Source organism: Pogonomyrmex barbatus, unplaced genomic scaffold, assembly GCF_055798465.1.
Source record: "Pogonomyrmex barbatus isolate J1 unplaced genomic scaffold, ASM5579846v1 scaffold14, whole genome shotgun sequence".
NCBI lineage: Eukaryota > Metazoa > Arthropoda > Insecta > Hymenoptera > Formicidae > Pogonomyrmex > Pogonomyrmex barbatus.
In genome coordinates, this window is record NW_028297110.1 from 3,544,446 (window position 1) to 3,564,393 (window position 19,948).

A 19,948-nucleotide genomic window follows, 5' to 3' on the forward strand; every position below is an offset into this window, starting at 1 on the left:
GCGCAGGAGTTGTTTTTGAGAAAGATAACGATTGTGTCGCACAGAGGATCGAGAGATCTTACGATCTTTGTTCGCTTTCACGATGATTATTTTTATTGTCGTGACTCGCTCCCCGGCAGCATTTTTCTCGGTTTTAAGTGGTGGCTTTGGCGGCCGACGTGTGTGCGCTCACTCGCGAGGCAGAAAAACTGATAGCGTTTCACGCTCGTTGCATCCACGGTCCGCAGTTTTCTCGGACGATGTTCTTCGGGGTTAAAGGGTCGACTGCAACCCGGTATATGCATACCGGTCTGGTAGCCGAATTACGTTGCAACTTTAGCTACACTCGCCGCCTCTCTGTGTTTTTCTTCGAATGCGCTTCAAACGGGAAGGTTAAATTGCATTCGCAGTTTTGGCCGCGGAACCGCACTTCTGTCCGAGTAAACGCGAACGTTCATCTCTTTTCGGGGTTAACGCGAGTTTCTTGCTCTTCAACATGCAATGCCGCGGAATGCTCTCGGTATACGAGCACAATCAATAACGTCTAGGTATCTCTTTGAGCTTGGAGATCAACGCTTTATCTTTCCAGGATAATGCAAACAGCCAGATATTTGCTTTCTTCCTAACGAATTTTACGTCAAATAATTTTTGTAACGGATTTAAAAATTAACGAATTTTATTTATCGGCTATTCAAAATTCCATAGAGGAACAATTTTTAGTTATAAATTTCTAATCAATAAGTATTGGGAATCGAATGTCATTATTAAATTTCTATTATTGCAAAAAGAAATTTATTTTACACTAGGTTAGTTAAAATAAATTTTATTACGAGAAAATAATAAAAGTTATGACAATTATTAATAAATTATTAGAAAAAGTTTTGTTAATTGGCGGTAAATACTAAGAATTCTGTTGGTTTTTGAAATTCATTAAATTTGATATTTTATTCCAAACAATAATTTCTGAGAATTTTGGTGAACCCAATAGAAAATTTTCCTAGAAAAACGTTCATGTAACATGTAGAATTTTATTAATCAATTATAACAATAATTCAAACAAAAATTGTGAAAAACATCCAATGATACACAATGCTCCTTTTCATTTAAAATAACGATAAAATCAGTACGGTGAAAATCTCTCTAGGCTAGGCTATTTCCTATGCAACACGCGAGAAATTTCGCATCTCACTGTGCAATATAATTCGCATCTCAGCTGTCAGTTGAAAAAGCGTTTGAATTGAAAATACCTGATGCATACGTAGGAACAGACAGCGGCAAGCAGCGGCGCGTCGCGGCTACGAGAATCTTACTTACGATGAGCGAAATGTCAATATGCAAATTGTTACTTTGACAAGATATTGACACGCACTGCCGCAAGATAACGAGGTGCAAGGTATAATTTTCTGGGAGAGTGCTTTCGCGAGTTTGGCGACGCGTCGGCCGTCTGCGATCTCTCGATTTCGCGGACGGTATTATGTGAGTCGCGCGAAACTTCAAGTTGAAATCAGTGACGTTTCAAGATAAGGGATCGGGTATCTATTTCAGGGCTGGTAGGCAAGATCCAATTGTCGTTCGTCGGTCCATTAAGCTCCCTGCAAATCTCATTTCGCTCGGGGTCGCGGAAAGGAATATGGCGCGATAGTTCGCAATCAGCGTCCTAGTTCTTTTTTGAATCTTTTTTTACGCTTTTGCGAACAATAAAATAGACAAAGTTAGTATTTAGGCAATACGCAATGAGACATTATTAATTTATTTTAGGTACCTATTTTTTGAAATAATTGTACACCATGTATGTTGTGCAATTATTTTATATGAAAATTTGTCACATAAGTATGGAAATGCATAAATTTTCAAATTACTAAGTTATTAAATTTTTCATTAAGTTAATAACTTAACACAAATTATTTTAGTAATAAATTAAATTAAGTGATTGCATCAATAAATCGTTGTATCCAATTATTATCCAATTATTAACCGTTATATTGTTGTTTATAACTCATCCTCGAATCAGTTTTAGAGTCTCTATTTTTAATTTAATTTATATAATTCAATTCCTCAATCTTTTTATTCAACGTAAATTAGGTATAACAAAAAATTCATTACAAATTCTAACTGCATCTTGGCTCATAATATATTTATTTTGCAAATGCAAATGCGCACATAAATATAACGCAAAACCATTACTCAAGACTTCGTCGTTTCCGCAAAAAAGAACTTTTCACGTGGGAATTGCAAGTTTCTGTGAACATGGTACAGAGCGGAGAAATATGATTCAATATGCAGAAAATTCAATTTTCGGAATTCTTAAATTGTGCTCGTTGGCGAGCACTTTTTAAAGGAACAAAGAAATATGCAGTTTTATTTCATTCTTGTTCTTTTATATTTTTATTCTATTTTTCTACCGAATGATTCTGATGTCAAAGACACTAACGGACTTAAAAAGCTTCGTATAAGGAACTTTGAAAGTAAATAATAGAAATTCTATTTTTTTGTTTAATTTTATTTAAAGCATCACAAATTTAAAAAATGTTATTCGTTTATCATGTGAACATGATTAATAATAATTCGTTCGCATAAAGTTTATTATACCGTAGAAAATTGATTTACATGAAAAATTGGCGTTATGTTAAAATAATAACGGGTCGAGAAAAGCTGAGAGATGAATTCTAAATGTTTGACTAGCCATCGCGACATTGTTTATTTAACGCTTTCAAAGACACCATTAAAAATGGAAAAATGCTTTAAGTAAGCAACCCAATTTTGCATTCGCTTACATGCAATGTTGTTTCAATTTATTAAATTTTATTTAAATTTAATATTTATTTGGATATTTAGCTTCTAATAGAATTATTTTTTAATAGATAGGAATAATATAAACGCTTCAGTTTTGAATTGTATACACTGTATAATTATAAATATTATCCACCATAATATTTCATAATTAAAATATCTTCTCTTTCAGTTTTTAGAATCTGCCGAGAAAACTTTCTTGTGTGTCAAGCTTTCGTTTAAAAGAACTGTATTTACAATTACCTACAGCACAATGGGTAGAAATGGACGATGGATTATCATAGACGGAAAAAATGTTGAGAGACAAAACAAATAATATGTTCTGGCTCATAATTTCCAGCAGACTATGCACGTCGCGGCCGATTTTCCGGGATGACAATCGTCGGTCGCATTATATTTGCGCGAGCGAGCATTCAGCCTGTGCGAGTGCTTAACTTATTTATTTACTTTCTTGCTAGTTGTGGCAAAATGCCAGCAATGGATGGTTAGATTGAATGGGAAATAAAAGAACCGACTGAGATAAAACGTGAATGCAACTTCCTCGCGCAGGCACTGCAGCGAATATTGAAACGAAACCCCGATGTCGCGCGCCTCGTTTCTTTTTTTTCATATATATACAGATTGTCCTCGTGTGCATCGTTTTTTTTTTCTGGAACGCGACGCAAGCACGTTCATGTCTCGGCTATGAATAATTAGCGAACATCGGAATTGTGAGCGCGCGATGAATCTTCCATCGCCAGATGCAGGGATAGGGTTACGTGAATTCGAGCTCAGATGCTCGCGATAATTACAGCCCTGTTTAATTATCCGGAAACTTCATCGGTGAAAAATGTTTTCGTTAAATATAACATATTTCATAGATACGATGTATAATTAAGATAAAAAGTATTTTCGTATTAATAAAATTTTGAGCACAGCTTACATTTTAACGTTTAACACTTTGGAAACGTTATACAATATTTTTAATATAAAACTGTGCTTACACGTAAGATTTTCTTTATATATGTAATATCATATTATTAATCTTTACATATTATTAAATATGTCCGTTATATAAGAATAACGTTCTTTGAATTAATATTATGCAATATTATGCAATAATTTGTATGAACTATGTACTTCAAAAAATTAATATTACAATTTTGAAAGGATTTTTCAATAACTCTAGTCTCATATTTCGCTCTCCTATTTCTCGACATAAAATAATTGATATTTACGTGAAACTGTCATTAATAGAGAGAGTAAGATGGAAATTCGAAATTGCCATTCATACATTTCTGCTTATCACATATTGGGCACAGCTGAACTGTTGCTACTACTAGCGTTATCTTATAGCTTTTATTCATTTAGTTTATGAATGATAGCCGTGCTAGGAACTACGAGACGTTCCAACGCGACGAAAAATCGTCGCCGAGACGATAAAATAAAATCCAATTTTCTTTGCGCTTCAACCTGCGTTCGGGCACAAATGATACGCATATGCATCCGTATATCATATGATGTAATCCTGTAAAATGTAGACGGTAAATGTATACTAGAGAGATAAGCAACAAGATGTGAAGTATAAAATACAGAGGATTTGTAATAGAAGAGGATTTGAAATAGAAGAAATTTCCTATATTCCTACTCTATATGGAATCAATACTCTTTATGGAAAATAGAGAAAAGTATACGCTTTCGTACAATAGGAACAAAAATTTTTCACTTATGTAAAAGTTATTGTAAGGATTTCTTAAAATAACAATTAAAATTAGCTGCTTCGAAGAAACTGTTTTTATGTAGACATACTGTACTTATTTATGAATGAGATAATCACAGTCTTAATTGTTCTAGAGCAGACCAATTGAAATTGTCGCGCAACATGGTTAACAAATATACAAAGTTACGTAGAAAGCCTAAGAAATGTTATGCGAAAAGTTGTAATAATTTACTGATAGAATAATTAGATTTCAGTGACAATTTAAAATGCAGGTAACTTTGATAATTGAACTTTGTTAATTAGAGTCCGATTATGTAAAATCTATTGATTACTTCTCACGCAAATTCTATGCTAATTCGAACGGAACTTGCAATTCTTATACTAATGGAAAATACTCATTGTCAAACTAAAATTTATTTATAGTATGAGTCTCGATAGAAAAACAATATAGATTTAATAGAATTATTAACCAAAAATTATTAACAAGGAAAATAAAATGCTACGAAGATTCAAATGTCAATATAATATTTTATGAGAACATTATATAGGTCTTGTATATGTCAATTGGACTTTTTATACGTCTTGTTTATCTTGGCTTATTAATTTTGCACGTTTTCTTTTCATTTTAAAACACAATTTTAGTGATGGGATTTTATGTAGAGACATTGTAAAATAGTCGTATTAGCGTGAGCTTGTAGTGAAATTACATCGTTTGTCTAGCTGTGTTTGCACGGCGATGTACAATAAAATAATGTAAGAGAACTTCCATTGCCTTCGTCATCTAGTTGTGTTCGCGGTATGACATAGCTTTTAATGTAGAATTTCTGCAAAAATGATATATTCATCAAGATATTTCATTACGCGTTTTAAATTCTCATTAATAAAGAACACGGTTACATTGGAAACTTTACGTTCCATACAAATATATTTTATATGTGACATATTTTAATTTTCAATTTTTGTTCAAACATCGATAATTGCAAATAAATGTCTCGCATGCTCTCATCATGATAATGCATACGTAAAAACTAATATAAACTAACTATAAACTAACTATAATATAAAAACGTAAAAGCTAATTATAATATCCTCGTGTTACATCAATAAGAAAAATATTAATACAATTGTGAAAAAAATTATGATTATGGTTTTCAATATTTGAGAATTAAAAATATATAGATGGATATAAAATTATATATTTTTATTGTTTTCTCTACCAATATATAACATTATAAATATTATAAAATAAAATTTCGGACATGTAATTTATAATCAATATGCAATTTATGAAAAATAAAGAAAGAAAAATGGAAAAGAAAATTATTTCAGGGAGAGAATTTTTTAGTAAAATCAATTAATAATTTACTATTTATTAATTTTTCTATGAATAATTAGATTGATTTCTGATTTAATAGACTTTTTAACAATATCATCATAATAATGAGAGAAAAAGATATAAATTTATTCTTAGACACGGAAATAATCTTACACATTGATTATCTTTTTATTCACAATTATTTACAATTTTTCAAGAAATATTTTTTTCTGAAAAACATTTCGAACAGCTATTTCAATTGACACATATAGCTTATACCACATTATATCATATATTATGTATATTCGTATCAGAGAAAACATTTACTACCGATATAGGGATAATTGGTCACACCCTGTGCATTCGAATTGTTGAAAAAAATAGTGGTAGTAACTCTCGTAAAATTTGGTTCGTGTCATATAGATCAAACACGACAAGAAAGATATGTTGTACGAAACAATAAATCACTTTTCGCGCCATTTCGGATAAACCCTAGGAGAAATTTTTTTTTTTTTCATTTCTAATATCAATGTTTTACATTATAAACATTTGGTTAAATACAATAAAAAAGATATTTCTAGAGAAAAGTTGCTTCTCTTAAATTAAATATTAATAATTACTTATATCCTTTTATTAAATCTAAAATTAATAAAATGATATTTATTACACTCTTGTAATATATTTTTTATGTAAAATTTTAAATATTATATTATATCGATGAGATACAAAAGTAAAAAAGATAAAGAATAAAGAAAAAAGATAAAGAAAGTTAAAAATAAAAGAAATTTAAAAGTTATAAAAAAGTAGTATTTAATTTTCCAGATAAAACTAAGTTCAAAATATTAAAAGAAAATACGAAAGAAAATACAGTATTCTTGAATATCTTAAGTAAATAATATAAACGACTCTATATTGCGTATCTTATAACAAAATTTCCATTTCCCTACGTTCTAAGGAATAACAATTTTAATAACTTCCGGATTTCTGATTTTAAGATTACTTTGCGGTAAAATTACTTCGGATTATGGTAAAATTAATGGAAGTAAATAGAAGTTTCGTGTTATGTCAGCAAATTAAAAGATTCAAATTAAAGTTCTGTTCGAATCGTTTAAGCCCATGTAAAATCTAAAAAAATTTTGAATTTACATTGCAAAGCAGAATTTATTTAGATGAATTACACATCAGTTCGTGCTAATTTACAACGGAATTTTGAACGAGTTAAGACCAAGTTAAGACCTGATCGATATTAGGTTTAGATCTCCGGATTTTCGATTTGGATTTTCAGTTAAACTTACGCGAACGAATTGAGTCTTAGTCAAGATTTGGTTAGAATTGAACCAGAACCAATTGCTTCTGTAATAAACTTACGGCAAATCTGACTAACTTAGAAACAATTTGATTGGTACAGTGATATAAAGAAAAATGTAGAATATAAAAATAGTTACACCTAATATTACATTATTATAATACATAATCATTGTCATTTATTCTAAATTAAAACAAAATTATTTAAGAAAACTCTCTTAATTTATTCTAGATATGTATTTCACAGATTTTAATTTATTATTAAGCTCTTTTATCTGATAAATATTTATCTTATTTCTTGTTATTTTAGTATTATTTTTCGAAATGAAATAGCACATAAAGGAAGTGTATTGTTACACGGGTTTGAGTTTCCCTACATAGAATGAATCAAAATCCCCATTACAAACTTTGAGTGACCAAGAACAACAACCAAAGTTTCAATAGACACTAGATCGAAAATGTTTCCTACCTTGATATCTGTAACAGGTTTTATTTTATATTGTTGACCATATATCACACCAAATTACTGATATCAGTTTGTTTTTCTCTAATTATAATAATTGTAATAATAATTTTAAAAAAATATTCTTACAGCACGAGAGAAATTTCCATTTTAATAATAATTATGCGAAGACACCACTTCTCATCCAATGATGATAGAAACTTTTGTTGTTGTAACAGTTTTCCAAACATGCCTCTAGTTTGTTAAGGAACTTTTGACTCGCGCGTATAATCTGCAAAAACTGAATTCACATCGTCATATTCCCTTTCATTTTATAGATATATGAATCAAAACGCTCGAATCACTCGCGAAATTAAAATGCACGCTGATCCAGAGCCTTTTCGAAGTAAGCTGTTCAATTAGGGGCATTTCAGTAGTTTCGCAGCGCGCTTCCGTTAGGATATCGATTCTGTCCGACGCAATCTCTGTGGACACGGAGACCACCACATACAGGCGACTGGCTCGCCTCTGGTTCGCCGACCCCAGCAGCTGGCAAACTTACCCAGGAAAGTTTCAAAGCGAGAGCGTACGATCTCCTGTTTATCTGCGCGCAATGTGGCGAGAGAGAAGCCGGCAGGTAGAAGGGCGACTTTAAGGGCTGGCTCGGGCCCAGGTTGGGCTGGTCGCCAAAGGGAACGATCCCTGAATTTCTGATTGCCGGAGCCACTTGTGTCCCTTCCGACTTTCCTGACGCGCGATACGACTCCGCTATCGCTTCGACTGTGGTCGTGTTACAACGAAATCACGGTGGTTATTGCCGAGCAGATTATTCTGTATTAAGACGATCGCACGATACGATAGTGTGAGCTTCTGGCGGTTTCGATCATTTAGACGGTTGCCGAGATAAATCGTACATCAGGCAAGTTTTTCAAATGGATTGGAAATAAGATAACGGAAATTTAACGAGATGTTTATCCAGCAGACGCTTACTTTAACAACATATTGTTTGGGGAAAAAGTTTGTCTAAATATTTTATTATGACTGAGAGTATATCATTTTTATTAAATTCTCATATGTATACAGTACCCGAATATCAAACATTTAAAAATCTTTTAGTTATGTATCAAAAGGTATGAAATATGTGAAAAAAATAAATTTTATTTTGTCATGTTATACAAAAGTGAAGAATATTCTTGTTCTTTGATATTGTAATTTGATCTTAAACGACCTATCGGATACTTTAATGTATGACTTATTCATCGAAGTTCTTGAAATATTTGTAACCATATCCATTGTAACCATATCAATTGTGTGCGAGACTCTCGTAATATCCCTTTCGAATAACGCAAATCTTTTTCTCATGGTCGATTTTCTTTATATCACCTCTGTCGCTATGCCGTAGCTCGCGGTGGAATAAAATTTTAAGAGCAAGGTCCATTTTCGCCGCGGAAGTTCCGGATCGATGGACGCGAGTTTAACTTCGTTCAATGGTATTGGTGGGACAAAAAGAGAGAACGAGATCCGCACGATGGCGACCGTCTCTGAATTTCGATTGCTGCACTTTCGTTCGCGTCGCGAGTGTTGCATGCAATGTGATATCGCTTAACACGTTTTCCGTTTGTCGTGTGCGTATTCGTGTGGAGAACTGTGAAATCGTGCAAGCGTGGAATTTCGCCCGCGGAGTTTCGAAGGATGATTTCACGTGCCAATAAATCGCCGATGACGGACCGTACTGAAATAACGTAGGCTGAAACAATCCGCGGAATATATGTGAAACTTTCATTTCGATACCTGCACTTTTACAGCGCGTTCGAGCAATGTTATAGAAGAGAGAATTGTAGTCCAACAGTTTAGGTTACACCGCGATGCAATGGTTTCACAGAATTTATAGAATTCGTGAATATCGATTAGTCATATATGAGTATTGGAAATATTTGGAGTATTTATGTTATATTAATTAGTTTTAATATATATAATAAAGAAGTTTTAATATATAATAATAGTTTTAATATATAATAAAGAAAAAAATCTGAAGAATACCACATTTCTCTCTCGAAAATATTTAATAAACTAACAAGAACAAAATTCATCTCTTGCGAACTGCAATAAAATTTTATAATAAACATTTATTTTTTGCACATATTAAAGTTATTTGAAAAAATTAATATAAGTATATAGTAATACAATATTTATTTATATTTCAATAATAATTTACGATAATCACAATGCTAAGAAATAATGTTATGTTTCAACATTTTAATATCTCAGAGTTGAACATTTTATTTTGTCATAATAATTTTGATAGCAATACTTTTAAGAATCTACGTCAATTTATACAATCCTTTTTCTAAATACAATAAATATCAAACAAAATTAATTAAAGCATTCCTTTAAATGGTATGCAGTACAAATATTTCCTTCAACGTTCACTTTGAGTTATTTCGAAACAAAATTGCTTTCACGTCGAAGTATTTCAACATGAGCAGTTATTGATATTGGATTATATGAAAGCTAACACTGATCGGCTTACTATCGAAAAGAATTGGCATTACACGGTTGGAAAATTTTAATTCCGATATATGAGTTCTTTAAATTATGATACGCGACTTTTAAACTAGACAGTTTCATACGAATATTTCTCTTATTTCTGCAAAAATGTCAATATTTATGAAGAATTTTATGTCTTCTAAAGGAATTCGCAATGTAACTTGTTCCAATGACTACCAAGAATTTCCTCCATTTATTCGAAAAGATATTTTCAATTTATAAATACGATTGTTAATATACTTGTACAATATTAAAACGTGATGCTTGTTATATTCAGCTTTAAGCAATTTTTATTGCAGTGGCCAAAGCATGTTGTAGAATATTACATTCATTTTACATTTATAGCAGAATTCCTTTGTTTATATTTTTAGCTAAATATAAATGAAATTATTTTCGGTATTAAATTTGTCATTTGCTATACACTCACTGCTGTCTTTTTATTATCAAATATGATAAAGTAATGATTTAAAGGACTTTAACAAAATGCTTGGACGCACGCTGTTCGATTTGATTAAAAAGTAATTACAGTCGGAAGCGGATTTGTTTGGGATTTACGCGTATTTTACCATCCTCTATAATTTTATTATTTTCTATGAAATATTGTGATAAATTGCGATAATTTTCTATGAAATATTGTGATTGCGGTAAATTACAATTACGCGATATTGTCTATCGATGTATAACCGCTGACGCATCATGTTTCAACATTATCAAAATTACATTTTCGATCAAATCGTTCGTAACGGACGGTAATGAAACTATAGAAAATTCTCAACGTAATTAACCTTTCAGAGAAGCAAATTAATATCACGGCGTAATTATGAGGCATCCAAAGCATCATAAACCAATAATCACCGCAAAAATAATCGTTTGCTTGACAAAGGTGTCATACTTTTGATAAAAGGACAGACTTTTCAGATGCAACGTCATATTACATCACTTTGTGAACGTCTTTTATTTATTTCTTGAAGGTCTTTAAAATATAAAGTTCTTTATTAAGCAAAAACTGATAATACAGCCATTAATTTTTTTTAACTTCTAACAAGCATCATCGACTAATTATTAGTAAAAATATATCACTTTATCAATAATAAAGAGATAACATTTTCATGCGATTTTTAAATTTAAGTATATTCCGTTTTCATATTTCTTATATATTTGTTATCAATTTGTTAATATAATTTGTTATAAATTTTTTTATACTCTCGAATCACATTTAGTGGCATAAAAATACATTTAATTTCAATACATTCATATACCTTTAAAAATAAAATAAAACTAAAATGAAGAAATCAAATATCTGATAGCAGTAAATAATATAATAAAATGTACGTGTATCTCTATAAGTCCATAAGTTATTGTAAAATAAATACAATTTTTAGTCCATTCTTCATGTAATCGACAAATTGCATTTTATGCACATTTCCTGTCATCCGAAAAATTCAGTTAATGGAAAAATTTTTACCGTAGAGCTGAAAACTCTACATTTTCTATTTATTCTTTTATCCTTTTAATTTTTAGTTACTGTCTGCTATTTTTAGTTTTTAAATACGTATGTGCATATTTCATTCTTAAAACAGTAAAAAATAAAAAAAAATTAGGTGGAAATTAGTATAATTCTTTATTTGTAGTATTTTTAAAAATTTAACAAATGTCTTTTAAATAAAAATAAAAATTTCCTAAGTAAACTTTTTTATTTAATAACAGATATTATTCTAATTTTATAAAACCTGACATATCCTTTTGTGTAAATGTATGCAAGATACATGCTTCGGAAATGCCACGTTCTTTGAATAAAGATCCCAATCTTGCAGTCTCTGACTGCAGTCGAGCATATGCATAACACTTCGCCAATGGTCCATGGAATAATATTGGAGCATAGAGACAAGTCTCAGCAAACAGCGGACCCTAACTTTTATTAGGCACGATAACGTCCGTGCGAGCTACACGTCTCTCCATAAAATCGAGTGCAACCACACATAAAATAAAGTGTATACGAGCACAAGTTTTACCGTGCTCATCAATTCCTTCATTTTATACTGGAATTCCCAGAGAAACATAGCGCACACCCGCGACTAATTACATTTCATGTTTACTTTTACAACGGAGATTAACACGGAAGCCTTGAGCTGAGATAATTTATCCATCAAAAATGTTGCGTACGATACAACACAGAAAAATTATTTCGCATATAGCCATTTTTTAAGAGCCATTTTTCATACATTACTGAGAAAACAAGATCCTTTATGAAATTTTATTTAAATCTCCTCGAAAAATAATTGTTTAATTTTAAAGTTACGAAGTTTTTGTAAAAGTTAAAAATTTAGCTATCTAATTTTAAATTTAGACACAATATAATTTGTAATATTAAATTGATATTTGAAAAAGAATATACATGTGTGTGTGTGTGTGTGGGGTGTGTGTGTGTGTGTGTGTGTGTGTGTGTAATTTTAATTGTGGCACGAATAAAAGTTTATAATATTATAATAAGGCATTGCAAAATGATATGAATTGCGCGCGCATTTCTGTCTAAAATTTCCGGATTTTATCGAAATAAAATTATGAAGTTTCTCATCAAAATATAACGAGAAATCTAATTCCCATTTCAGTTAAGTACCTAATTTCGTTGAAGTTAATAGATAAGATCGCCATTTTGTCCGTAATAACTTTTATGTAAGTGTAAAAAATTGAGAAATATTCTGTGTATTATGTGTTATATTTTAACACGTTGATTTTTCGCATATATATATATATATATATATATATATATATATATATATATATATACACAATAACGCGTTATCAAATTCATTATTTACTTTCAGTGTTTTGCGCTAAAGCGCTTTGATACGGTAGCATTTTTAATCAACGTTATTGTGTACAATCGATGAGATGGACAGAACTGATTCGACCGGTTTGATAGCGACAAAATCAAATGGAACGTTGAAAAAAGAGGCGTATCGTAAAAGTTTCCGTAAAACAATGTGCCCTATAGGCGTGAGCATACAACTCGGTCAACGATCCCTGTAATCTAGGATGGATGTGCAAAACGGTGCAGCCGTAGTACTCTGACACCTCTTTGTCTCACTCACGATACACTGTGCATGCGGTTACAATAGAGAATCGACTATCGACTTACAGTTTGCACAGCATCCACATGGGGGCCTCGTCCTGCAGTTTGTGTATGTTACGTTAGTGATTCGTAGATGTCCAGGTACAGTTTACTTTCTGCAATCGGAATCGGAGAACGATTAAGTCTCCCACCGATCGTCATGATCGATATGTGGATACACAATTTCGCATTTAATCGATGTTTAAAGGAACATTTTTAGGAAATATAAAGAAATATAATCAAAAGATACATAAAAATTCACATTGTGATAATTAATACTTTTTTTATACTCGATAACATACATACATTTTTTTTTTTAATTAAAATTTTTATTTCAGCAAGATTTTTATAAGAGCATTCTATGTAAATTTAAAAATTTTTAATAAAAAACTTGTTGAGTTTTATTAGTGAGTAATTAGATTCATACAATTGTGATTAATAACGTGGTATTATTGACTATTAATATTATATTTTGTATAATTTTGTAGAATAAGAATTCTAAAAGGACTTTTGATCATAAACAAAAAAACGCCTGCATTAATTTTTCCGGAAATCCATTATTTTCCTACGCTTATAATATATCAGAAATGACGCTTCAATCCTGCTAGAAGCTCTGAGTTTAATCAATTTTATGAACTTTACTAAAATGAGATTCCAGACTTTATTACAATATCGATCTGAATATTCCAGATCAAGTCGGTAATCATAAAACTTTACGTTTAATGCATGATTTATATGTAATATCAGTTTTAATAAAAGTAAAACGCGAACGAAGATCTCGCCAACATTTCCGCGATTCAATTCTTACATCGGTAAAAATAAATTTCTCTTAGGTTCGCGGAGACAAAATTCTTTTTCTGTTGATTTATCGTTCAATTTCAAATGGAATAATAACGTTATTGAAAGCACTTCTCAATACTCTTAAAAATATTTCTCATGTTTACAAATAAATCGTAAAAGCGAGAAAATACTGTTTATTCTGTTATTTAATCCATTGTTTATTCGAAAATGTAGCAAATATTTTTAAGAACTTAATTAATCTCTGTGTATCTCTCTCTCTCTCTCTCTCTTTATTTCTCTATCTCTCGCTCTCCCTCCCTCGTTCTCTCTCTTTTTCGATAAAAACAAGGGGTTTGTGAAATACGAATGATCTGTAAAAACTGAGTTGTCAGCGGCAACTGAGATGTCAAGCGGTAAAATGATAAATGTCAGCGAAAAGTAAATTCAAACCATTATGTGGGACATAAATGTTATTCCAAAAATAATGAGAAGTAAATGAACACGAAGTATTCGTCAACATAAATCGAATATAATCTATCATTAAATTATTTGTAGTGCACGGTATATATAATTCTTAATGCGATAGCGAAATTTGCATATTCAAAAACACGACATTATTCACTTGTATAACAACGCTCGAATTGCGTTAGTTTCCAATTAAACTCCTCTTCCATTATTAATATCAGTAACTACGAACTTGTCATACGAGTATTATTGAATTTCAACGCTAACTTGTTGACGGTTTCAGAAACGAGATGCAATGCCTTAGCTATTGTTCATTTTCATTATTATTTCAATAATGAAAATTAACAAAGAATTTTGAATTAAATATTTTCAAGAAATTAGACTTGAAATAAAGATGTTAAAGTTTTAAAAACAAATCAAATTAAAGTAAAGCTCAAATTTCGGAAAATTAATTAGTTTCTCACATTCATTTTATATCAGTTTCTTGATAATGCAATTACTTAAATTAATTATAATAAATTAATATGTAATATATTTAAATGAAAAATTTACATGAAAATATATATTTAGAAAGTTGAGAGAAAAAAATTTGTTTTTCACAGGAGACATGCATTCAGTTTTTCTTCAACGGATATTTACTTCGCGTCGTAATCAAGATTAATACCGTTTGATAAAGAGAGTTATCGAGTTTAGCATAAAAAATCATCTCATAATTTGCTTTTATTTTGTAATTAACTTGCTATGGATTTTTTCCGTGCAAAAAGACCTTATTATCCATAAAATTGGTAGTAAAGCTTTCGAGGGGGACGCGCAATCAATTGCTCGTGTTCAATAAACTTCAATATTCTATTCTTATCTTGGCGCCGCATTCGAACTCGCTTTTACAGAGACGAGCGAACAATTTTGCAATCGGCGTCGAAACGCAATTTTCTAATCGACAAGTACACTTGGTAATACGCGAACCAAGTACCACGCATCGGTCTGAAAGGCTCCTGTAAGCGCAGTCAGACGTTAATAGCAACCGCTATGTATGTACCGCGGTATATATCACAATGACAATTAATAACGATAATCGGACGAGGACCATTAAGTCTCGCTGCACCTCGAACCATGCTCTACATGCTCTATGCACGGCAAAATGCACGGCAAGAGAGAGAGAGAGAGAGAGAGAGAGAGAGAGAGAGAGAGAGAGAGAGAGAGAGAGAGAGAGAGAGAGAGAGAGAGAGAGAGCTGGTATAGTTCGCGCGTATCCTTCACATTTCGTATTTGATACTGTTCCGTATGCACATCGGTACTTTCTCTGAAGTGCATCCCGCAATAAATGCAGCCAGCCTCTTCCGGGTGCGATCGATATCGGTTTTCCGATTATCCGATTTAATGGCGTGCGATTTCCCCAGTAATTTTTTTGCAATGCCGTTTCTCTCGCGGTCTTTCTTTCTCCCTCTGTCTCTCTCTTCTTTCCTCGTACGCAAGTCTTTACGCGATGTTCGATTAAACAGCACACGTGTGCACATTTTCCAGGTCGCCCGGCAAAGAGCAGCAGCCCCATCCCTCCTTTCCCCCCCCCCCGAGATAAACCGACCGAGGTCGCGACTATTAGCTCTGCTACCACCGATAATTTCCCGTCGCGCATTCGTTTATCCGATGCGAAAGGATGAAAGAAAAGGAAAACGGGGAAAAATTAGACGGAAGAGACACGACCGACCGGTAAAAATCGACGATGAATTCAACAAGCGTAACGCGATCGCGGAGAGAATCGCATTTCTCCTTGTTTCCGATGCACTTCGGGATGTGCTTCAGCGTGCACGTTTCAGTTTCTCGGATTTAACACACCCGAACACATCCTGGATTATTTAATTAATTGCATTATTCTTCGGTGTGTCGTGCTTCTGTGTATTGGATCAAGTCATACCGGAAAGCATTACGGAAATATATTCGCGAGCGCAGTAACATCAGTGATCTGATCTTGCATGTTTATCCCTCTCTTTAACCCCTCTTTCAACTCAGCCACGTTTATAGTGGATTGTAATATCTTTGTTTTTAACATCGATAAAATTGTTATTACTTGGTATTACAATTTACCGCCAGGCTCGAGGAAACAATTCGCGATTATTACGCAAATATTGAACTACCGCATAAACGTTCATTTTACATTAATAATCTATGAATAGTTAAATACATCTAATATAATTCAATTTCGACACATTTCATTTTACATTTCATATAAATATAGTTAATATTCTTCTTTCATATATTTTGAACATTTTAAAACTTAATATATTATATGTTATATAATACTATGTACATATAAAATACAATGATAATAGAATTAATTATCCTTTGGTGCGACAAATTTATTGTTGAATAAATATTTTTTATAAATATTTAGCCACCAGTTGCACGAGTCGGTGGTACACCTTTACGTTATATGCTTAACGTTAATATATTCTCCCGTTCGCAAGTTTTATTTATCCAATTAGCAAGAGTCGTCTGTGTCTCGTAAGAGACGCATCTTAATTCGTAAAATATATTTTCTTGTCGTTTTCTCTCTTGCTCACAAAAGCAAGAAAGTAAGAAAAATAATATATATCTCTTAACGCAATTCGTTAATATTTTAAAATAACACTCCGCAATATTATGTATGTGAAAAGAAAAACGTCTATTTCGTAGCATAATTTTAAGCTAAACAATCCTGTGAGCTACATTTTTTAAATATTATATTTATATTGCATTTATATATAATTTATAATATGTAAAATGTTTTCTAAAATTTCTCGTAAAGAAACAATCTTATTAACATTATTTATATCATAGATACGCACTCAAATTAAATTAAGTACACTTTAGGATTTTGCTCTAAAGAAACATATTCGACTGTATCGCGCAATGCCAATTCAGAGATCGATACTTCCCGTTATTAATTATTGCCAAAGTGCAAGAAAGTTCCACGGCCGCTCGTTTATCTCGCGGCCATCTCACTTGTTCCGCGTAAAACGGAAGCTGTCATTCGTGGAAGCGTTATAAATCTTGGATATTAACGGAGGCGCCCGATAACGCGGTCAACTCGAATGTCGTGAGTATTCGCGATTCCTTAAACGAGCCACTCCGCCAACTTATCTCGACGTGTAATGGACTTGGAAGGCAAAAGAAGCGGCCGCGCTGCTACTGGGAGAGCCATGTAATCCTGCCACGCTCCGTTTTTCCCTTAAGTAGGTTTTTAACATCATCCGCGGGAGGATGCGACGATGACGAGATACGCGACGGTAGCGGAAAGTAAAATGGCTTCTTACAAAAGCGCGGCAGGAAATAAGCGATATTTTCTCGACGGCGCGGCGCTATTAACTACGTAAAGTCACGTCTCTGCCTCGAGATGCAGTACGGAAGTTAAACGTCAAATGAATGTAAACTGCTTCCGATAAGTTTCGCAAACGCGCCGTTCAATCACGATGTTCGGTTACGAGCATGCTTATGCATCTCTCTACGTTTATCGCGATAAATAAGAAGATCGGGAAATAAATTAGATTGCGTATTACCCACTTTATCTACCGATTTATCAAACATATAGATTCGATTAAACTGCCACTAATAATAATATTGATATGAGATTGATGTGACTGATGCATTTTTTTAAATGCGTGAGAATACAATACGAAATAAATAATAATAATAATAATAATAACACAAGATGATGTTAAAGCAAAAACGATATTATTAGTTCTTTTATCGATCTCAAAATTCATTCATTCATTCGTTCATCGATTTACGATTTACTTAATTCAAATTCAACGTTTGAACTATAAATTAACATCGCTCCATATCGAAGCCCGACATTTCGGTTCACAGATCAATTCACATTAACGTGATATGTAAAGTGCGCGGCAAAGCGCAATTCCTGTGGCAACATTTAAACGTCGCAAACAAACAGGGCAGTTAATTACGCAAATATAATTTTATTTTACTCACCAGCTCTGCTTGTTGCCGCTTTCCGCCTATCGGCACCGCCATTGTTGCAACGTTCGGATCACCTTCGCTCCACTGTACAACGAGAAAAAATGATCATTTATCACGTTCACACGCGTAAATTAGCAATCACCCGCAGCGCGTATCACCCCTATGGCACTCCCGATACATATTACACACAAATTTCGAGACATGCCGAAAATAAATAAATAAACAATGCGAGAAAACAAGCCGCGTCATTCGACGTGCCGTTGCGTCGCGCGACCTCCGGGTGAGCGGAGTCGAGGTTCGAACGACGCGCGGCTAACTTCACACGTTACGTGACCCGCAGTTTGCGCCTTCGCTATCGAGATCTTTGCGCTCAAGCTTTTAGGCAAGCGTTAATTGTTATCTGAATTGATTATTTAATTGCTCGTGTCTTAACATCGCTTTGGCATTCTCCCGATGTTTCATCGCTCGATTCGATCACCCGGTAAGAAATTTTTGCATTTACATATAATTAGATATAATTATATATAAGGCATCATATGTAAAATATGTAATAGAAAAATATATATACTTATATATAAAGTGATTATATAAGATTATATAAGTTACACGTGATTGTATATAAATATATTAATTATAATTATAACCCTATGTAATTATATATTTTTATATATAAATATATTATTATACATGGTTAGACAAAATTTTTTACTGAGCGAGCAAATCAATTCAGAAAACGGAAGAAGGTTCGAACAGACATTGACTCGGAACGAGACAAACATTGTCTCAAAAAGAAACATGACGCAAATCAAAATAAGGTCGTCTCTTGATAGCATGAATCTAAACAAGACTTGTTGTCATTGCGCGTTTGAATGTAACGACGCGACTTAATGAAATCGCCGATTATCGTCGTGTGCTTCAATGCGATTGATATTGCTATATCAATGATTTAGCGATGTCGTAATATAACTGCATTTAATATGATTTGATTTGCAGCCCTGATGCTCGCGCACGATACATTGATAACTGGAAGGATATTAATTGCCTTTCGTCGAGCGCGATGCAGAACGGAAATTTATTGTGTGCCTTTTAAATCACGCAATTCTCACGAGAGACGACAAGGCGCACAATGGGATATTTTTCAAAGTGGGGAGGTCGCAAAGCTATTCCAGAGGGTTGCGAACATTTCCATTTATATAATTTGACTTACAACTAGACAGTAATAAAAGAAATTGATAAGATTTATAGTTCCTTATATAATCAATTTTATCACAAACAGAAACAAATTCATTTAAATACGGAACACAATTAGGAAAATTATCGTTAGATTCTTTTCTTCGATATAAACTCTAAATTATTATTATAAGAAAAATATTCGATATAAGCTTGAGAGCTAAAAGTTGTTTGAATCGCGATTCAAAAAGAATGTGAAAAACATACGGAATATACGATAAATAAAAAAGTTGCGTATCACCGGACGTTTTTTCGGAAATAGAAATTGTGCGGAAACATGCGGCGGAACACATGCGGCGTTGAAATTGAATAGCTCGTAGAGTATCTCGACTT

The 19,948-nt window shown here is 32.5% G+C and overlaps 2 protein-coding genes and 1 long non-coding RNA gene across 8 annotated transcripts in view; 2 read left to right on the forward strand and 1 right to left on the reverse strand.

Annotated features, from left to right (window-relative positions):
* Positions 1–18,602, reverse strand: part of LOC105433512 (uncharacterized) — a 209,225-nt gene extending 190,623 nt beyond the window's left edge. The window contains exon 1 of the mRNA XM_089073144.1: positions 18,398–18,602. Within this exon, the coding sequence (XP_088929270.1) occupies positions 18,398–18,439 (42 nt within the window). The 5' untranslated portion in view covers positions 18,440–18,602. The remainder of the gene's footprint in view (positions 1–18,397) is intronic.
* The window catches only part of LOC105424476 (neural-cadherin-like), a 188,352-nt gene that overhangs the window by 77,365 nt on the left and 91,039 nt on the right, over positions 1–19,948 (forward strand). The window lies entirely within an intron of this gene.
* On the forward strand, positions 18,685–19,623 carry LOC148937379 (uncharacterized). Its single transcript, XR_016138433.1, has 2 exons — positions 18,685–18,866; positions 19,379–19,623. It is a non-coding gene; the product is annotated as an uncharacterized LOC148937379 (long non-coding RNA).